Source organism: Canis lupus, chromosome 10 (assembly GCF_011100685.1).
Source record: "Canis lupus familiaris isolate Mischka breed German Shepherd chromosome 10, alternate assembly UU_Cfam_GSD_1.0, whole genome shotgun sequence".
NCBI classification, from domain to species: Eukaryota; Metazoa; Chordata; class Mammalia; order Carnivora; family Canidae; genus Canis; species Canis lupus.
The window spans coordinates 22,016,447-22,038,659 of NC_049231.1; the positions used below are offsets into that span (position 1 = coordinate 22,016,447).

At 51.0% G+C, this 22,213-nt stretch overlaps 2 protein-coding genes across 4 annotated transcripts in view; one reads left to right on the forward strand and one right to left on the reverse strand.

Moving 5' to 3' along the window:
• Window positions 1–3,176, forward strand: part of PHF21B (PHD finger protein 21B) — an 82,971-nt gene extending 79,795 nt beyond the window's left edge. For all 3 annotated transcript variants that reach the window (XM_038550251.1, XM_038550249.1, XM_038550250.1), the window contains 2 exons: window positions 159–262; window positions 2,041–3,176. In XM_038550251.1, coding sequence (XP_038406179.1) covers window positions 159–262; window positions 2,041–2,259 — 323 coding nt within the window. In that variant the 3' untranslated portion in view covers window positions 2,260–3,176. The remainder of the gene's footprint in view (window positions 1–158; window positions 263–2,040) is intronic.
• A 17,444-nt stretch (window positions 3,177–20,620) lies between these two features.
• The window catches only part of ARHGAP8 (Rho GTPase activating protein 8), a 47,736-nt gene continuing 46,143 nt past the window's right edge, over window positions 20,621–22,213 (reverse strand). The window contains 1 exon segment of the mRNA NM_001204405.1: window positions 20,621–20,935. Within this exon segment, the coding sequence (NP_001191334.1) occupies window positions 20,621–20,935 (315 nt within the window).

The following is a 22,213-nucleotide window of genomic DNA, read 5'->3' on the forward strand; positions in this document are numbered from 1 at the left end:
GTCCCTTGTGTATGCAGCCAGGGCCACTGGCTTCTGCAGGAGGACATGGCCAGGATGGCCTGGAGGCGTAGACCTCGGGTTCTTTCTGCTTTTCCCAGTCACCCACGGGCCAGCCTTTTTGCTTACCTTGCTTGCTTACCTGGCCTTCTCTTTGCCAGTCAAGGAAGAGGAGAAGCAGAAGCTGCTACAGAGAGGCAGTGAACTACAGAGCGAGCACCAGCAGCTGGAGGAGCGGGACCGGCGCCTGGCCTCGGCCGTGAAGGTGCGCTGGGAGTGGGGGGCAGGAGGCTGGGGCACTCAGAGCCCCAAGATGTAGATCCAGAGCTTCACTGTCCTGTCACTGAGGCCCCAGGAGAAGACAGACTCACCAACATCACTCAGAGAGTCAGGAGGTGGAGAATGCAGCTCTGTGATCTATTCAAGAAATAGTTATCAAGCAACTGAGCACCTAGCTCTGCTCCTACTTAGCTCTTCGTCTTTGGCAAAGCCGTGTCTCTGAAACGCAGTTTCTTTTTGTGTAAAGTGAACATGATTTATCTTCTGTAGTGTGGTGGTGGTGGTGGTGGTGGTGGTGGTGGTGGTGGTACCTGTGGTGGTGGTGATGGTCATGATGGTGTGATGGTGGTGGTGGTGGTGGTGATGGTCATGGTCATGGTCATGATGGTGCTGGTGGTGCTGGTCATGATGGTGGTGGTGGTGGTGGTGATGATGATGCCAGTGGTGATGGTCATGATGGTGTGATGATGGTGGTTATAATGCTGATGGTAATGGTGATGATGTTAGTGGCAGTGTTGGTGGTGATGGTGATGGTGGTTGTGATCATGATGGTGTGATGATGGTGGTTATAATGCTGATGGTAATGGTGATGATGTTAGTGGCAGTGTTGGTGGTGATGGTGATGATGGTGGTGATGATGGTGCTGGTGGTAATGATCATGATGGTGTGATGATGGTGGTGATAGTGGTGGTAATGATGGTGCCAGTGTTGATGGTCATGATGGTGTGATAGTAGTGGTGATGGTGGTGGTGATGTTGGTGATGATGGTATCGGTGATGGTGGTGATGGTAGTGATGATGGCCATGATGGTCATGATGGTGTGATGATAGTGGTGATGGTGATGGTGATGGTCATGATGAGGTGGTGATGGTGGTGGTGATGGTGATGGTGGTGAGGGTGGTGGTAATGGTGATGGTAAGGGCAATGCCGGGCTATAGTGAAACTCTTTAAACATACCATCTCACTTAATCCTCTGAATAACCCAAGAGAAGGCTCTGTGATTATTCCCGTCTCGGAGTAGGGATGGAGTCCCAGGGAGTTAAGTGATTTCCCTGAGCAGCAAGTGGCCTGCACTCCAGCGTGGGTCGCCGTCCCGACCACTTACATGCACTGCCACGATGTGTACAAAGCCAACCAAAAGACAGGAGCACGGCAGGCAGGAGAGCTGGCCCCCGGCTGTGGGTGAGCCAGAACTGGCTCCCGGCTTCCTCCAGCTGGAGGAGGAATGACCTGGTCAGTGAGGTAGCAGCATAGCCACGAGGAAGAATGTTCTGCACTCCTGCCCAGGCCTGCCATTTGTAGGCCTGATTTTTTTTTTTAATTTATTTATTATTCACGAGAGATACAGAGAGAGAGACAGAGGCAGAGGCAGGGGAGAAGCAGGCTCCATGCAGGGAGCCCGATGAAGGACTCGATCCGGAGACCACAGGCTCACGCCGAGCCGAAGGTAGACGCTCACCCACGGAGCCACCTGGGTGTCCCTGTAGGCCTGATTTCTACGAGGAAGAATGTTCCACGTTCCTGCCCAAGCCCTCTGTTTCTAGGCCTAATTTCTGAAACAAACTTCTGTGTGTCTGGCAGCAATTCCGTTTTTTGTGGCTGCCTGGTTTTTGTTAAGGCCCTCGGGCTGGTTCCTCTCAGGCCTCTGCCCAAAAGAGGGGAGGGGCATTGGGAGAGGGGGCTGAGAGGGTGGCAGCCCCAGGATGCCTGCACAGTGGGTTTCTGAGACACCCCCCCCCCCCCGCCCCTGTCTCCTCCCGACAGAAATGCCTAGAGCTTAAGACGAGCCTGCTGGCCCGGCAGAGGGGCACCCAGTCATCCTTGGACCGCCTGCGGGCCCTCCTGAGACTGATCCAGGGCGAGCAGATGCTCCAGGTCACCATGACGACCACCAGCCCTGCCCCGCTGCTGGCCGGGCCCTGGACCAAACCCCCAGCAGCAGCCATGCACTCTGCCCTCCAGCATCCCCAGGGGCACAACTGACCCCGCGGGACCAGCTTCACACCCACGGAAGGTTCCTGGGACCCCGCTCACCAGACCTGAGGGTTCTGTCCGCCTTAATTCATAAACACTATGAATTTCAGACAAAAATAAAACCAGACCGAGAGAGACAGAGGAAAGGGAGAAGGAACTGGGCGGAAGTCCTAGAGCCAGGACGGGTGGGGATGGAGTCCTGCCCTCCACGTCTGGACGGGACGCCAGGAAGCCAGGTGGGCATGTGACGGACGGGCACACAGTCAGCCCCCCGGCTGTTGGGGGGCTGCCCGGGCCTCTGGCTCCCAGACACAGCTGTGTCCTCGGCCCCCTGCTGCCCCTGGGAGAGAGCAGGGCGGAGGCTGGGAGGGGAGCCGGGAACCCGAAGACCTAGCTGAGTAGTAGGGGTAGTTGGGACGAGCAGTGGGTAGCAAACTAGGTAGGACTCGGCGCCCCTCCCGCCCGGGGGCCCGGGGGCCCTGGGGCTCGAGGCAGGGGCGCTCCAGCGCCTTCCCGCAACACGGGCCCCGTCTGTCAGTATTATTAGCATTAAGAGTCACAGCTGTTGAACTTGAAAGAAACTGCGAGGCGGGTCCCTCAGGGGAGGGACCCAGCATCCACCTGCCAGGGCCTCCGCGTGCCCCCCGCCCCCGAGTCCTCGGAGCGCCCGCACCGCGCGCCTCCTTCCCTTGGCTCACATTCTGGACTCGCTTTGCCGCCGGTGTATTTTTCTCATGGAGTTTTTGGGGCAGGATGGAGCTGCGGGCCTGCAGGGGAGGCGTCTGGCAGGTTTTTCTATTCGGGGTTGAATCCTTCAACTTAACGACCGAAGCCTTTTCTTTTCTCCTTTCGAAGAGCCGCTAAAGTATTCCATTCCTCTTTTCTTGCCAGTACAGACACTATGCCAAAAAATAACTTTACATTTTTGTATGGCGTTTTTATTGTAAGATATTTAATGTGAAGGGGAGGGAGGGGGGACGCTTGCCGACTTCTTTTCCTGCTTCCAGTAGCCTCTGCTGCAAGGTACGAATGCGAAAACCCCTCCTGGGGGCCCTGCCACACTGGAGAGATCCAGAGGGTTCTTTCAGAAGGGGGGGGCGAGGGCGGGGAGGGAGAGGGGGCTGTGGCCTCGGGGTGGGGGGTGTTTGGCCTTCGGAGACTCGGGAGTCCCTGCTCTTGTGGTCTCCTCGAGCGAGTGAGAGCGGAGGGCGCACACGCATCATCGTAACAAGGGCTCCCGCGTCCCCGGGGTGGGATGTGTGCCACCAGCTCCTCCAGTCCCAAGGGGACATAGCACAACAGGACAAGCATCCGGAAGCCACCGGGCTCCCACCCCAGCCTATCACACGGTGCCGAATTGCATTAAACACACATGCGCGTGTGCATGCGCGGCCCCAGACACATGCACGCACGCGCACGCACGCAGACAGGTGCAGAGCAGGGAGGTTGGCCAGTATCCCGCAGACTGCCATGGTCCCTCCTGTCATCTTCTCGACTCCGGGAGAAACTGTGCTGTACGATACAGATCTATTTTAATACACTTACCACTGGGTTGAACAAGATTTTTATATTCTTTTATTGATGAACAAAGTGAACTGTGAGACACACGTCTTCTATATTGGTTACTCTAGATGCCGATTATGCATTACCGCGTGGCTTGCGATGTAAATGTCTTCAGGTTCCTTTTCGTTGGTTTGTTTTTCTTGGATGGACTCAATTAAATTAAAAAAAAAAAAATGTAAGGGGAGGCTATGAAAGGTTGGACCCGGGAGGGCTAGCTGCCGACGTGTCTTGAGACTTTAGTGTTTGGGACCAAGGAGGACCGTCCAGTGGATAGTGAGAATAGGAAAAAAAAAAAGTGTTTGTCTTAAATATGCCAATGTAGTTCCCTTCTGTACGATGTATTAAACTCGATTGATGATTTCAAAGACGCGTGGCTTGCCTTGCCTTCAGCAGAGAGGGCCTCCGGGAGTCCGCGGGGTGGGGAGGTGGGACTTGGGGGGGTGAGGTCCCGCCCCTCCCCTGGGAGGGAGGGAGGAGAGAGCTCTGGGGTGCCCTCCACTGCTCCCACCCTCTCACCCCCCCCACCCCCCCACCCGCCAGCCCAAGGTGGCAGGTGCACCTGCTGCCAGCCCGTGGATGGTCCCCAGCAGCAGAAACCCACCAGGCTGGGCGCTGTGCGCTGTGGACACTGCTCCCTCACTCATTCCTGCTTGACAAGCACCTGCTTTTTTTTTTATTATTATTCTTTGTTTTTTTGCACACGAGGCCCTGCAACCACCCTGGGGCTTAGTCCTTGGCCTTTCAGGACAGCAGCCAAACTGGGGCGCCAGGCCCCCTGCATCCTGGCTCCAGGCGCTTCAGAGGCCTACACACGGCCCCGTCAGGTGGGGAGCCCGTCTCTGGACACGCGGGTGTGGCCAAGGGGGGATCTGACGCTAGGGGCCAGCCCGCTGGAGCCCCGGGACACGGGAGGGGCGGGGCTGGGGTCCCTGACCGTCCTGGGCTGCTTCCAGGTTGGCCCAGAATCACAGCACTTGGGGTGGGGGCGCCTAGAGCCCGGCGATGCCCCGCACGCGGCCCACGGCCAGCTCCTCCGGCCAGGTCCCAGCCCCGGGGGCTCAAGCTCCCCTCAGCCTCCCTGTTCCTCCTTTCGGGGTCCTTTCCGCCCAGGCGGCCCCTCCCCAACGGCCCCCCTGCAGCTGCCCGATGGAAGGTCAGTAGTGACCCCATGTGGCAGATCCAGGTGGGGGCACGCTGAGCCTGCCCGGCTACCGAGGGGATCGCCAGCACCACCGTGGTCTCGGGCGGCCACCTGGCCTCAACTACCGCAGCCGTGGCCTTAACACGTGCTCCTCCCCACCCCAGCGGCCAGCATGACAGTGCCTCTGCTAAAACCCGGCCGGCACCGCTCACCTGGCTCAGCAGCAAGTGTCCAAGGCCACAGTCACTGTGTTCTCAGCCCCTTTGGCTTCCCTTCCCGCCTCTCTCCACTTCCCTAGCTCTCTTCCAGCCACACGGCCTCCCTGTTCTACCTGGAACCCACTCGGCATGCTCCTGCCACAGGGCCTTTGCACGTGCTGTGTCCTCACCAGGCACGCCCCGCCGTCTCTCAGACTTCCCCGCTTGCTTGGGAACTTTACCAGAAGCCCCTGTCGATGCCGCTGTCCCCAGCCACCCTCATTAGACCTGACACTTCCTCTCCTTCCCTGTTGGAGGCCTCAGACCTCAGCAACTTTTTGTGATTCACCGTTTGGTTTCGTCTGCTCCACAGAGGCAGGAACTTGGGCAGTTTCGCTCCTGATTCTCAGCATCTAGCAGAGCGCCTGGCACCGATCAGCAGGTGCCCAGTAAATACTCCTGGAATAAACGAGGCAGCCTTTTGGGACAGAGCTGCCAGCCTTGGGGCCGCCTGCCTCGTGGTTCGGGGCTCTGCTCCCTCGGCTCCCCGGCTCCCCGGCTCCCAGCCCAGCTGCCAGGTCCACTTGGCCAGGGAGGGTCAGGGGGCGGGGATGGGATCGTTGAGGCCAGGGAAGAGGCAGGGCTGCCAGGGCCCCCGTGGCTGCAGAGGGGGTGCATCCAGCTGCACCATGTCCTTGCCCTCCCATCCTGCCGGGATTCTAGGCCAGCCCGCCTTGCTCCCATCAAGAAAGGCCGGCGCCAGGAGAGGGGGGTCCAGCACCCCAACACAGGGCAGGAATTCCCTCCAAACCTGGACGCACCCCCACACCGCCCCTGCTCCCAAACGTGATGAGAATTCCCTCCCTCCTGGGGAAGCCCCTCGTGGGACAGCTCAGTCATCAGAAAGGCCCCCAACGCACACGAACACCTGTTGTCCCTCCTGTAGCAGCAGCACCACCGCCACCACCACCAGCACAGAGGGGACCCCGTACCCACGTGCCACCACAGCCTCGTGCCACTGTGGTCCCCAGCACCCGCCATCAGCATGGCCATCCCCTGGGTGCTCTTGGCTCACAAGGCTACGGTGACCATGAGTCACCGCTTCCCAGAGGGCTCCCCCTGGGGCACCGAGTTTCTAGAAGCTGTGACGACAAAGCACCACAGGCCACACGGTGTAAACAACAGAAACGCCTTCTGTGCCAGCGGAAGGTGCCAGCTGGGCTGTGTCCCTGGGGCTGGGGGCCAGAACCTGTCGCAGGCCTCCTCCCAGCCTCCGGGGGCGTCAGGCGAGGCCTGGCTGGCAGGTGGCCCTCTCCCTGTGTCCTCTCGTCTTCTGTCCCTGCGGATTGCCAGCAGCCTGTGGGGTCCTCTGCCTCCCCGTCCTGTAGCTGCCCCCGTGTGTATGTCTCCCCCCTCCTTCCCGAGGGCAAGGACACCGCACTGGCCTGATGATTTCATTTAAAGTCGGGCACCCTGTTTCCAGATAAGGTCCCGTGCGCAGGGCCTGGGGGTAGGACCCCAACCTCTTTTCTGGAGAACACGATTTGCCCCTAAGAGATCTGTCCTTGGGTTGTCTGGAAGCTGCTTCCCTCTGGCTTCTGTTCCCCGCCCCTGCCTGGGCCCTCAGCACCGCCCCCCCTGCCCCCACACAGCCCACAGTGTGGACCCCACGGTGCCATCCCGCCAAATAGCTGGCTCCACGCCTGCCTCGCCCTGCCCACCTCCTTCCCCGGACCCACTCCGGCCTGTCACAGCCCCTCCCAGGGGACTGAGCACAGGGACCCGCAGGGGCACTCCAAGGTCATGCAGCCAGCAGGTGACGTCAGCCTGGGCTCTGTGGGCTCTGTGCCCATGCTCCCAGCACCTCTGCTACTCTGCCCGCTGGACCCCTGGTCACCTCTCAGGGCACAGGCAGACAGTTGGAGGCCACCCTTCCAGCCTGTGTGCACACACATTCCTGCCCTAGCCACCTGGCCAGGCTGGGGCTGCAGGTGACCATGCACGGGGCCAAGGGGACAGATAGAGGCAAGTGGCGCCCCAGGCCCTGGTACAAGGGGGCAGACAGAGGAACACAAGCCAACCACTGACCACACCGGCCAGCCCTGGAATCCAGCCCCTCCCCACCCGTGGAACTCAGCCCTTCCTCACCTCCCCACATGTTGGCATGTGGCTGGGCCTCCCGCAGGGGTACCCATGCGCATCCTGGGGAGAAGTCTGAGACTGAAGAGTGCGAGACCACCCACAGAGCAAACCTCAGGCAGCTGTGGCTCACGTGGCCCTCACCCCCTGCCTGCTGGGTGGGATGGGGTCCCTTTCCCCAGTACAGGACCCCTGGAGGATCCCACACCAGGCCACAGAGGGTGCTGACTGCGGCTGTTGCTTCCACTGGCCACTTCCCCGCAGCGAGCCCCAACACCCACCCCCAACACCCAGCCAGGGAGCCCGATGTGGGACTTGATCCGGGGTCTCCAGGATCATGCCCTGGGCTGAAGGCAGATGCTCAACCACCAAGCCACCCAGATGTCCTTATACTGATGTTTATACTAAACTTTTCTTTTTCAAATTATTGTGTGGTTTCTGTTTCCCTGATGGAACCCTGATACACCTTATATTCTGAAACCTTGCTAAATCCATTAGTCACAGCAGCTGTTTTGTAGATCCCATTCGGCTTTCGAAATAAACAATTATGTCATCTGTAGAGACGGTTTTCCTCTGCTTTCCAATCTTTGAGCCTATTATTTTTTCTTGCCTTATTCCAATAGCCAGGACCTCAAATATCATTTGAATGAAAGCAGTGAAACTAAGAAACCCTGTGATTCTGATTTCAAAGAACAAGTGTCAATAGTTCGACCATTAAGTAGATTATTTAGTAGATAAAAGTTGTTCTTAGTTTGCTTTTTTTGTGTGTGTGTGTGCTTACATTCTAAAAAAAATGAATGGTAGAGATGCCTCCACCATTGTGCAGTCAGCTAAGCATCTGGCTCTTAGTCTAGGCTCAGGTTGTGGTCTGAGAGTCATAGGATCGAGTCCTGTGTAGGGCTCTGCACTCAGTGTGGAGTCTGCCTCAGTTTCTCTCTCCCTCTGCACCATTCCTAAAATAGAGAATTCTTTTTATTTTTTTTAAAGATTTATTTATTTATTCATTCAGAGAGAGCAAGAGAGAGGTAGAGACACAGGCAGAGGGAGAAGCAGGCTCCATGCAGGAAGCCCGATGTGGGACTCGATCCCGGGTCTCCAGGATCACACCCCGGGCTGCAGGCAGCGCTAAACTGCTGCGCCACTGGGGCTGCCCGAGAATTCTTTTTAGAACTCATGCAGCAATTTGGCAACGTGGCAGGATACAAAATCAATGCCCAGAAGTCGGTGGCATTTCTAATACACTAACAATGAGCCTGAAGAAAGAGAAATTAAGGAGTCAATCCCATTTATAATTGCACCCAAAAGCATAAGATACCTAGGAATAAACCTAACCAAAGAGGCAAAGAATCTATGCCCTAAAAATTACAGAACACTTCTGAAAGAAATTGAGGAAGACACAAAGAGATGGAAAAATATTCCATGCTCATGGATTAGAAGAATTAATACTGTGAAAATGTCAATGTTACCCAGGGCAATTTACATGTTTAATGCAATCCCTATCAAAATACCATGGACTTTCTTCAGAGAGTTGGAACAAATTATTTTAAGATTTGTGTGGAATCAGAAAAGACCCCGAATAGCCAGGGGAATATTAAAAAAGAAAACCATATCTGGGGGCATCACAATGCCAGATTTCAGGTTGTACTACAAAGCTGTGGTCATCAAGACAGTGTGGCACTGGCACAAAAACAGACACATAGATCAGTGGAACAGAATAGAGAACCCAGAAGTGGACCCTCAACTTTATGGTCAACTAGTATTTGACAAAGCAGGAAAGACTATCCACTGGAAAAAAGACAGTCTCTTCAATAAATGGTGCTGGGGAAATTGGACATCCACATGCAGAAGAATGAAACTAGACCACTCTCTTGCACCATACACAAAGATAAACTCAAAATGGATGAAAGATCTAAATATGAGAAGATTTCATCAAAATCCTAGAGGAGAACACAGGCCCTTTCTGAACTTGGCCACAGTAACTTCCTGCAAGATACATCCACGAAGGCAAAAGAAACAAAAGCAAAAATGAACTATTGGGACTTCATCAAGATAAGAAGCTTTTGCACAGCAAAAGAAACAGTCAACAAAACTCAAAGACAACCTACAGAATGGAGGAAGACATTTGCAAATGACCTATCAGATAAAGGGCTAGTTTCCAAGATCTATAAAGAACTTATTTAACTCAACAGCAAAGAAACAAACAATCCAGTCATGAAATGGGCAAAAGACATGAATAGAAATCTCACAGAGGAAGACATAGACATGGCCAACAAGCACACGAGGAAATGCTCCGCATCACTTGCCATCAGGGAAATACAAATCAAAACCACAATGAGATCCCACCTAACAGCAGTGAGAATGGGGAAAATTAACAAGGCAGGAAACCACAAATGTTGGAGAGGATGTGGAGAAAGGGGAACCCTCCTGCACTGTTGGTGGGAATGTGAACTGGTGCAGCCACTCTGGAAAACTGTGTGGGGGTTCCTCAAAGAGTTAAAAATAGATCTGCCCTACGACCCGGCAATTGCACTGCTGGGGATTTACCCCAAAGATACAGATGCAGTGAAATGCCGGGACACCTGCACCCCGATGTTTCTAGCAGCAATGTCCACAATAGCCAAACTGTGGAAGGAGCCTTGGTGTCCATCGAAAGATGAATGGATAAAGAAGATGTGGTCTATGTATACAATGGAATATTCCTCAGCCATTAGAAATGACAAATACCCACCATTTGCTTCGACATGGATGGAACTGGAGGGTATTATGCTGAGTGAAATAAGTCAATCGGAGAAGGACAAACATTATATGGTCTCATTCATTTGGGGAATATGAAAAATAGTGAAAGGGAATGAAGGGGAAGGGAGAAAAAAATGAGTGGGAAATATCAGAAAGGGAGACAGAACATGAGAGGCTCCTAACTCTGGGAAACGAACTAGGGGTGGTGGAAGGGGAGGAGGGCGGGTGGTGGGGGTGACTGGGTGGCGGGCACTGAGGGGGGCACTTGATGGGATGAGCACTGGGTGTTATTCTATATGTTGGCAAATTGAACACTGATAAATTTATTATTAAATAACAAAAAATACTAAATGATTATTAAATTCTGTCAAGTGCTTATAACATTATTTAAAACCATGTGACCTTTCTCCTTTATTCTGTAAATATATTGAGTTATATTAATCTTCAAATGTTAAGCCAACCTTGAATTCCTGAAGTAAATTCTACTTGCTCATTGTGCAGTATCCTTTCATATCGTTTTACTGGATATGCTAATATTTGCTAAGTATTTTTGTATTTGTTTATGAGGGATATGGATCCACAGATATTTTTCTTTGCAATGTCTTCATCAAATTATGGTATTAAAGAAGTTGGAAAGTACTCTATTTTTTGAAAGAGCGTCTTTAAATTTGTTAGAATTCACCAGTGAAAACATCTGGGCCAGGAGTTTTATTTGTGGGAAGATTTTTTTTGTAATTAAAATTTTTCAATGTATTTAATATACAATGCCATTCGATCTATATTCCATTTTTTGTCAGTTTCAGTTAAGTTAAATTATTCAAGGAATCTGTCATCTCATCTATATTGAATTTTTGGCATGAAACTGCTCATAATATTTTTACTTATATTACTAGCTGCAGACTCCAAGTGATAATTGCCTTTCATCATTAATTTGGGGTTTCATTTATTTTAATATGCCTAGCAAGGGGTTCTTGAATTTTTATTTATCTTTTCAACATGCTAACTTTTTGGCTTTGTTAATTTTCTCTATTTTTTTACTTTCTTGTTTTTTATTTCTGTTATTATTTCATCCTTTCTATTGATTGGGTTATTTTGATATACATGTATATCAGATTGGCTCAGTAGGGTAAGGACCCCACCCCTGGACAATCAGCTGTGACTAAAGTTGGGGTCAAATACACACACAGTATACAATATACACAGTGTATATTGTATATTGTGTGTGTGTATGCGTATTGTATACTGTGTGTGTGTATGGTTTTCTTTTTTTTGTGTGTATGGTTTTCTTAAGTTAGAATATTAGTTATTAATTCTAGACTGTTCTTTATTTTCTATTATAAGTATTTAGATTTTCCTCCAAGTACTATTTTGTTTCCCAAATGTTGATATTTTGCATTAGTCTTCAGTTCAGATTATCTTCTTACTTCCATTATGATTTTTTTCTTTGACACGCGAATTGTTTCAAAGTGTGGCTCCTTTTTCTATCTTTTAAACAAAATTTTCACATATTTAGGTTTTTTCTAGGTATTATTTTTATTTTATTTTTTTTTAATTTTTTTTAGTTCTTATTTATTTATGATAGTCACAGAGAGAGAGAGAGAGAGAGAGAGAGGCAGAGACACAGGCAGAGGGAGAAGCAGGCTCCATGCACCGGGAGCCCGACGTGGGATTCGATCTCGGGTCTCCAGGATCGCGCCCTGGGCCAAAGGCAGGCGCTAAACCGCTGCGCCACCCAGGGATCCCTAGATATTATTTTTATTACTAACTTGATCCCATTGTAGTAGTCCCATGATTTCAATTCTTTGGAATTTACTGGAACTTATTTTATTTTATTTTTTAAGATTTTACTTATTTATTCATGAGAGAGAGAGAGAGAGAGAGATGGTACTCCAGGTACCACGCCAAAAGCAGGCACCAAACCGCTGAGCCACCCAGGTGTCTCTGGAACTTATTTTATGTTCCAGATTCTGGTCTATATTGGCGATCATATCATGGGCATATGAGAGGAATGTGTATTCTGTTCTTGGGTGTAGTACTGTATAAGTATCATTTAGGTCAAGGTGATAGGTAGCATTATTCAGATTATCTATTACTTTATAACTTTTTGTTGACCTGGCTTTTCAGTTGCTGAGATAGGGTGCCAAAATCTCCAACTATGAATATGGAAATGCCTGTTTATCCCTTAAATCTGTTGTGGGTTTTCTTCCTCCATGTACCTAAAGTTCTATTATTAGATGCATTTCCATTTATGATAGCTCTGTCTTCTAAATAAAATGACCATTTTGTCATTATAGAAAGGTCATCTAGATCTAGTAATACCTTTTTGAAGTCTGTTTTAGGTGGGTAGGGGGTTGGGTGAAATCGGGGATGGGGATTTAAAGCATACATTTATCATGATGGGCACTGGATGATGTACAGATTGTTGAGTCACTATATTGTACACCTGAAACTAAAATGATATCATATGTTAACTATACTGGAGTTGAAATTAAAACTTCCTGAAAAAATGAAAAATAAAAGTAAACCAGGTTGGGGAATCCCTGGGTGGCTCAGCGGTTTAGCACTGAGCCATGCCTTTAGCCCAGGGCATGACCCTAGGGTCCTGGGATCGAGTCCCACATTGGGCTCCCTGCATGGAGCCTGCTTCTCCCTCTGCCTCTGTCTGTGCCTCTCTCTCTCTCTCTTTCTGTGTCTTTCATGAATAAATAAATAAAATCTTTAAAAAAAAAAGTAAACCAACTTAAGTTCCTGGAAAGAATTAAGTCTATTTTGTATATTATTCATATAGATTCCCTGGAATTTTGATGCTCACTGTGGGTATAGTATACTTCTTTGCTTCTGCTTCTGTTCGTTTTCAACCCATCTCAATAAAGTGCACACAGTTATGTCTTGCTTTCATATCCATTTTGACAATATATGTTTTGCCTCTTACTTGTAAAGTTTAGTACATTAACATTAGAAGATAATCATTGACATGGTTGGATTTAGATTTACCACTTTATTTATTTTTTGTCTGTTTGTCCTGTTTTGTTTTGTTTTTTTCTTTTCACATAAACTTTCTTGCCTTATTTTGGATTTTTGAAATATTTTTTGGAATTCACTTGCAACTTATCTATTTTTAAAGCTCTTTTTGTATCATTCTTTAGTAGTTGTTCTAGGGATCATAATGTTCATTCATATCTTTTTAGTTTATTTGGGATGACTCCTGTCATACTCAACCTAAAAGGTAGAAACCCTGACCCCATGCATCCTCCTCTGTTGAACCTAATACTAAAGCTGTTGTATGAAAAAATAAATAAAAATAAAAATAAAAATAAAAAAATAAAGCTGTTGTATGTATTACATCTACCTATAAAACTAATAAGACAATTTTATAACTTTTGCCTTAAACAGCCCTGTTCATTTCTTTAAAATTAAGAGAAGGGGATCCCTGGGTGGCGCAGAGGTTTGGCGCCTGCCTTTGGCCCAGGGCGCGATCCTGGAGACCCGGGATCAAATCCCACGTCAGGCTCCCGGTGCATGGAGCCTGCTTCTCCCTCTGCCTGTGTCTCTGCCTCTCTCTCTCTCTCTCTCTCTCTCTCTGTGTGTGACTGTCATAAATAAATTTAAAAAAAATATTAAAAAAAAATTAAGAGAGGAAAGTACTCCTTTATACAGCCCAGTTAGTTACCATTGCCAATGATCTTCATCATTTCCAAAATATTCACGTTTCAAAGTGTTCTCACTTCTTACTGCCTTGAAGAATTTCCTTTGGCATTTTTTCTGTAGTGCAGGTCTGCCAATGAAATAAACTCCTTAGGGGCACCTGGGGGGCTCAGTCAGTCAAGCATCTGCCTTTGGCTCAGGTCATGATCTCAGGGTCCTGGGATCGAGCCCTGCATCAGGCTCCCTGCTCAGTGGGGAGTCTGCTTCTCTCTCTCCCTCTCCCACTCCTCCAGCTTGTGCTCTCTCTCTTGCTCACGCTCTTGCTCTTTCTCAAAATCTTAAAAAAAAAAAAAGCTCCCTAGTTTTCTTTTATCTAAAAAAAGTTTTGATTTAACCTGCAGTCTTAAATATTTTTGGCTGGTAGAGAATTCTGGTTTTGACCCTTTCCCCCTCCTTTGGCAATTTATTGTTCCTTTATTGTATTGAAACAAGATATTGTTCCACTGTCTTCTGGCCTTCATAGTCTCAGCTTGTAGGTCAGCAAGTCTCAACTGCTGGTTTTCCGTGTCATTTTTCTCTGGATGCTCTCAAGATTTCCTCTTTATCTTTGGTTTTCAGAAGGTCCATTACAGTGTGCCTGTGTGTAGTTTTCTTTGTATTTTATCCAGCTTCGGGTCCACTGAGATGACTAAATCTGACAATTTATGTCCCTCACCAAACTGGAAATATCCTTAGTCATTAAATGTTTTGTATGCCCTATTCTCTCTTCTCCAGAACTCCAATTACATGTATGTAAAATATTCTGATAGTGTCCCACAGATCTTTGAGGCTCTGTTCATTTTTTTTTCAATCTTTTTACTCTATTTCTTACTTTTTTATTTAAGTAATCTCTACACGCAATGTGGGGCTCAAAATCACAATCCCGATTGTGAGTCACATGCTCTAGAGATTGAGCCAGCCAGGTGCTCCCATTTTGCTTTTTATTTTAGAGATTGGGTCATTTCTATTAGGCTACCTTCAAGGTCACTGACTTGCTTCTGTCATCTTCATTCTTCTATTAAACACAACCAGTGTTTTTATTCTGCTTTGGGGGGTTTTCTCTCCCCCCTCCCTGTAATTTCAGATATTGTATTTGGTTTTCTAGAATTCCTCCTTTGTTTCCTATGATTTCTATGCTTACTTTTTACTGAGATTTCCTATCTTTGCATTTATGTAAGCCTATTTTCCCTTATATACTTGAAGATGTGTATAATAGCTACTTTAACATCCTTTACATTGATTTCTTTATTTTTTAAATTTTATTTATTTATTTGACAGAGAGAGAAAGAGAGAGTGAAAGAGCACTGATGGGGGCCAGGGAAAGGGGCAGAGGGAAAGGGACAAGTAGACTCCTTACTGAGCAGGGAGCCTGACACAGGGCTCAATCCCAGGACCCAGGGATCATGACCTGAGCTGAAGGCAGACGCTTCACCAACTGAGCCACCCTAGCACCCCAACATCCTTTGTCATTTTAAGGTTGGTGTCCGCTGATTGTTTTCGAGTAGGTTGTGTTTTCCTGGTTCTTCATATCATTTTTCATTGTATGCTGGACATTGTTAATATGTTGTAGAGGCTTTGGGTTCTGCTGGAATCAAGCTGCAGACCGTATCTACTGGTAGCTCAAGCCTCAGGTTGAGTCTGCTGCCCATAGCTGATGTGTGCCCCACCATGCAGGCATGGCTCGGGGATCGGGCAAAACTTTGAGCAGAGTTTATGCACAGAATTTAGGCTCTCCCAAGCTGGCTTTCTCCCCTGTGGAATTCCCTACCCACTTTCTAGCAACTGTGCTTGTCCCAAACTCTGTCTTCCATTCTTCAAGCCAAAAAGACTATCAATTTCTACTAGGGATATAGCCACTCTAACAGAAGGGCCAACATCAGCCTGGCTCAGCTGAAAAGCTACATGATGGAAGCTCATCCTGCGCCATTCACTTTTCCAAGTGTGGACTTCCCTCCAGAATCTGTCCTTGCTCATTCTTCACTGCCTTCAAGTCATTGCTGATTTTTTAAATTTAGTTTTGCTCTTTTGTATCTTGTCCAGAGCTCATAATGCTGTCTGAGGGAAGGTCAAGTCCTGTAGGTGCTATTCAGCCAGACCGGAAACAGAACACTTACGTACATGAAACATGACAAATAATTAAAGACCCTTTTGTTCTTCTCCTCTCTGAAGAATATGGTATGTCTCTTACCTATTCACTTTTTATGTGAATATGTCTTCTATGTATATTGTTCAAAAAGTATAATACTGGGGAACACAGCTGGCTCAATTGGTGGAGCATGTGACTCTCGATCTTGGGGGTCATGAGTTTGAGCCCAATGATGGGTGTAGAGATAACTTAAAAATAAAATCTTTTTTAAAAAAGCGTGATACTGGGGCACCTGGGTGGCTCAGTGATTGAGCATCTGCCTTTGGCTCAGGTCATGATCCCAGGGTCCAGGGATCGAGTCCCGCATTTGGCTCCCTGTGAGGAGCCTGATTCTCCCTCTGCCTGTGTCTTTGCCTCTCTCTCTCTGTGTCTCTCATGAATAAATAAAATCTTTTTTAAAAAAGCGTGATACTGTACAATTCATGAACTACGTATAGGATGCAGGACTTTTAGAACTTTACACAAGCCAAAACACATGGTATTTATCACCCTCTGATTTTTCTTTTCCCCTCTCTCTTTTTTTAAACATTTATTTATGAGAGAGAGAGAGGCAGAGACACAGGCAGAGGGAGAAGCAGGCTCCCTGCAGGAGCCTGATGTAGGACTCGATCCCGGGACCTTGGGATCATGCCCAGAGCAAAAGGCAGTCACTCAACTGCTGAGCCATCCAAGCATCCCATTTTTCCCCCTCTCAATGTACTATTTGGAGATCCACCCATGCTGAGACCTGCAGTTCACTTCGTTCATTTTTACTATTCAATCACATGGATGTAACCCCTTTATGTGCCATTTCTTCAACTGATGGGGACTCAGGCTGCATCTAATTATCTGCTCTGACAAGAACACTGCAGGGATGCTCTTGTACCTACCCCTTCGGTTATTTACCTAGACACACAATTGCTGGATCAGCTTTACCTTCGGCCAGCTTGCTAAATTGCTCTCCCAAGTGACCGGACCAATTTATATCTCTACTGGCAGTACATAAAAGTGCCCATTCCTCGAAATATTAACAGTGGTTATCTATGGGCAGTAAAATTTCAAGTGATTTTCACCTTCTCTTTCGACACATTTTGTCATTGAATTTTTTCCCCCTTTCTGATCAGTTGTTCTTACAACACAACAGCAGACTTCCTGTTATCAAACCAACAGCGGAAACTGCCCTTCCTCTCGCACCCTCTCCAGGTCAGGGAAGGCTGCCGCCATCAGCTGCCTGCATATCTCAAGTGAGAAAGCCAGTGGGGGCCCAGGACTCTCTCCTCTGTCCCCTCCCCGCACGTGCCTGTGTCCTGTGCACCCTGCTTCAACTCTAAATGCACTTACTTGTGCATTTCTTTGCTTATTTACTCCCCAACTATTCTGCAGGCCCCCTGGGGGCAGGCGGTGCATCCTCCTCCTCTGTGTATCTATGAGACCGGTGCCGCCGGGTGCAAAGCAGATACTCAAGAGCATTCAGGGGATTGCAGAGTGGACACAGCCTTCCGCACTCCACAAACGAGAAAAAGCTCGGAGAACTTAGCCCGCTCACACACCCACAGTGGGGGGGACAGAGCCCCAAGCTGAACCCCCTGACTTTGAACTCCCTGCACTGGCCAAAATGGCTGGCCCAAGCCATGCAGCTGTGACTCTGAGCCAGCAGCAGCAGTGAGGTGCCCGGTCCCTGCTCCTGGCCCCCTGGTGATGGCAGCCTGGCTTTCTTCAGGGCAGACCGACCACTTGCTTTGCCACCGGCTTTTATGTTCTGGCCGGATTCAATAATTCATCGTGGATATCAGCTCCAAGTTCTGGGCAGCCGGCGCAATCTCTGGAGTCACTTAAAATCTCTGTCATTTCTGCAAAAGTGAATGTTTGAACAATTTATGGCATGTGTCTTGTCACCAGGGACGCCCTGGAGTCCTCGTTTCCACATCATGTTTCATTGTTTTATGCTGAAACGCACCACGCGCGCTCGCAACACATTACCACCATGGTTGCTTTCGTCTGCTGCGGAAATGATGGGGAAAGTGGGCTTCGATACAAGGCGGGGTGACCAGGCCACACCATGCTGGAGCTGGGATTCCACGATCGTCCTCTGTGAAAGGGAGACTGTTATCAAAGCAGCTGCAGGAACACACCTTGGGGCCACCTCTCAGAGTCAGGAAATTTGAGACATACATTTCACAGACGTGCGTCACACCGTAAACCCTTCTGCATAATGCACGAGATGTGATTTAATGTTGTTGTTAATTCTGCTGTTCACAGCGGTGCACTCTTGAGGGACTCATCATTTTTATTTCTTTTTTTTTTTTCCTGGCAACCAAACTCTGAGGCTTTTCTGGGGTTGTGCTGAACTGTGGGAGCACAGACCCCTTCCCAGGGGCAGGGGAGCGGATGGCAAGCAGCTTCTCCGGGCGCCGTGGCCGGTCTCAGCTCTCTGCCTGGCTCCGGCGGGTCAGAGCTGGAGGGCTGGGTTCGAAAAACAGAAGAAGGAAGGAAAAAACTAAAAGAACAAGGTTTGGTGGCAAAAGAGGGAACAAATGAAACCATGGTCACCTTCCAAGCTGCGCATGAGGACCGTTCTGGCCTGGGTTAGCCGAGGGCGCATGAAGGAGCCGGAGAGCTGGTGCATGGTGAGGGTGGGGAGCGAGCAAGAACCACCCCACCCGCAGCAGGGACCCGGCAGAGGGAGACACCTGCCAGCCTGTGACCCCCGCATCGTCCATCTGCTGTCCTCCGGCCTCCGACCACAAGCAACCTGACGCACGGAGCCCTCCTCTCCAGGGAAGATGGTTCAGTGAGCGGCAGGGACCCCCTCACAGCAGCCCGCAACCCAGCGCCACCTCCTGTGCTCCGCGGACTTTAACGGGATCCACGTCCTTACGAACTGGATGGACGGCCAGGACCCAGGGACGCCGCGCTCCGACCCTGACTCAGGATGGAATCCGTGCCAGCGAATGGCTCAGAGAAAGGAGCTGGGCACTGTCCCACTCTTGGGTCCAACTGATCCGCAGCAGCAGGTGCCAGCGTCCACTGACACATGCTGGGAGGTGGCACCAAGGTCACACGTCCCCTTCTTTAGAGACAGAGAAGATAAGCAGAGCAGAGGACTGCACACCTGCGGGTCAGGGCGTGGAATTAATATCGTGAAGGTGAGAAGAAAGGGCACCTGCTCGCTCCAAGTCCCAGAGTGGAGCCCTGGGCGACCCCAGGACCCAAACGGGCACCTGGTGGGGAGCACCGCTCAGTGGGGGCTCAGCACCCCATCCCAGGCCTGCACAGGCTGATGGGAAACCTGCAGCAGACATTTATTCTTTGCTCCCCTCTCCTCTGCACAGCAAGAGCTTGGGGTGCTTGGCACACAACTAACACTCGGTGGAGGGGGGCAGGATGCCTGTCACCATTCAGTCTGGAGCTATGTGTCCCCTCACCCCTGCATCCATACGTGGAGCTCTAAACCCCAGTGTGGCTGTAAGTGGAGAAGGAGCCCTTGCGGAAGTAATTAAGGTTAAATGAGGTCCCAAGAGCGGGCCTCGAGCCAGCAGAATCCGTGTCCCCATGGGAAGAGACTCCAAGGGCTGGCTCCTTCTCCATCTCTCCCCGTCCCGCTGCGCGAGGACACTGTGAGAAGGTAGCCGTGTGCAAGCCAGGAAGAGGGCTCTCACCCGGTGCCGGGCCTGGGGCTTCCGGACTTCAGCACATAAGAGATAAACGTCTATCGTTTAAGCCCCCAGCTTGTGCTATTTGTTGTGACGGCCCGAGCAGACTGACATGTCTGGGGCGCTCTGGGGCGCCAGCCCCCCGTCACCCTGGCCCCGGGTGGGGCACACGGCGTAGGCCCCAGCCAGTTAGTGCAGACCTGGCCACTGCGATGGTCGCGGTGGGCACGCAAGCCGAGCCTGTCCATCGGGGTGAATCTGGGGGCTCCGTGCTACGAATGTGGAATGCCTTTCTCCTCTGTACCTAAGCTGCAAGCACAGGGCACATCTCCCCACATGGAGGGCTCAGGCTGCCTGAGCCCCAAATCTCCACCCTGCCCATGGCCAATCCCGAGCCCTCCCACTGTGACCTCGGCCTTGGACCTGACACTGGTTCTGGCCAATGGGGACGAGCGTGGAGGCCACCAGCCAAAGCCTGCAAACTGCACGCACCTGTCCTGGTGCCCCCACACGCATGCGGTGCGCCCCGCTTGGCCTACTGGCCACATGCACGCCCACCGGGGAGCCGCGTCCCCACAGCTGAACTGCAGCCAGCCCGACACGCACCCGAGCCCGGATGAGAGCAGGAGAGACGCTGCCCTGGCTGCCCGCCCCAGACGATGGTGGACAGCCGAGGCTCGCAGCTGCCGCTTTACCACACGGTTGGGACAGCTGCAGGAGATGCCGGACGCAGGCACCCCACTGACAAGCCCCCACCTCCGGCTTAGCCATGCTGGACTGTGATTCTAGACACGTCATCTCATCTCAACCCACAGCCCAAGAACGACGCAGAAGGGCCAGCGCCCGGCTGCTCACTACAAGGCTCGCCAGGAGTTTTTTTATTTTTTAAACATTTTTTTAAAGATTTATTTATTTATGAGACCCAGAGAGAGAGGCAGAGACCCAGGCAGAGGGAGAAGCAGGCTCCCTGCCGGGAGCCCTATGAGGGACACAATCCCGGGACCCCGGGATCATGCCTGAGCCGAAGGCAGACGCTCAACCCGAGCCACCCGGGCGTCCCTCGCCAAGAGTTGAATGGTGAGTTTACGAAGCATGAGGAGCACACAGAGCCCTCAATGCGACATTTCCAGCACTAGCGGAGGGTCCCGGCTGCCATCGGGGGCCGCGGGGGGCGAGACGGGGCCCGCAGGGTGTCTGTCTCCCCTGTGGCCTCTCGCCAAGGGGCCGCCCGGCTCACCTGCCCCGGGGTGTCGGCGCGGGGCTCCCCACGGGCCTCTGGGGCACTGAAGACCTTCCCGTAGTACTCGATCAGCAGCTCGGTGAACAGGTTCAGAGGCACGAGGGCGCTCAGGGAGGACGCCCCCTGGGACGGCCAGATTAAATTCAGCCCGAAGACACACGCCAGGTTGGAGCTGTTCATCTTGTTAAAAATGCTCTCCCGGGACACCTGGAGGACACACCCAAGACCCGGGGAGTGACTGTGGGCTCTGCTCTGGCCTTGTGCAGCCACCTCGCTGCAGAAGGAAGGACTCAGTCTTGATGCTCCGGGACACTCTGGCTCTGACCGCCCGTGAGCTCCTTCTGGGATCTCCTCAGCACCCCCATCTTCTCTTCCATTCCAGAGGACTGGGGAGGTCCCCTCAGGGTGGGGGAGTGCAAGCTTGGTGTTTGGGGTCACCCAGCCAGACCACGTCCCTGGTAGTTACACTTGGTGCTTTTTAAAAAAGATTTTATTTATTTATTCATGAGAGATGCAGAGAGAGGCAGACACACAGGCAGAGGGAGAAGCAGGCTCCATGCAAGAAGCCTGATGTGGGACTCGATCCCAGGACCCCGGGATCATGCCCTGAGCCGAAGGCAGACGCTCAGCCCCTGAGCCACCCGGGCGTCCCTCTGATATCTACGCTTTGGCTGATGAGCTGGGCATAGTCAAGACTGACTAGCACATGGGGGTCACTGGAGGACTGGGGGTGGTGGTAGGGGGAGCTGGCCTTACAGCACTTACAACCCCAAGCAGCAGGATACATCACCCATTTTACAGATGAAGAAACTGAGGCCCAGAAGGTGGCAGGGGGGCTACCTGGCCCGATCTCTTGCTTGCCTCCAGGGTCCTGGGGACCTCCAAGAATCAGAAGTAGGACAGTGCAGAGCCTCGGGGGCCATGGGAGAGCACAGGACCCGGGGGAGCACAGGTGCACGGCCCGGTGACCTCCTGGGGATCTGGTGAGGATGCCCACACTGCCCAAGCCCTGCCTCCGTGACACAGGCAGCCCCCAATCCCCTGCAGGAGCCAATGCTGTGCAGGGCCAAGCCCTGTGGACGTGTTAACGTCAGTGCCCTGGCGGAGGACAGAGAACAAACCCATCTCCAGCTCATGACAAAGAAGTAGAAAAAATGATTAGGATAACTTCATTTTCGGCTTCTGAGAAACAATATCAAGTGATAAAGAGGGAGAACGAAATAGTTTTTTTATTTTAAAGCCATGTTTACACCCAACGTGGGGCTCAAACTCATGACCCCAAGATGAATAGTCTCCTGCTCTACCGACTGAGCCACCCGGGTGCCCCCGAAATAGTTTATTTTTAAAACTAAGAGGTGGTGGGAACACCCAGGTGGCTCAGCGGTTGAGCATCTGCCTTCAGCTCAGGGTGTGACCCCGGGGTCCTGGGATTGAGTCTCGTATCGGGTTCCCTGCATGGAGCCTGCTTCTCCCTCTGCCTGTGTC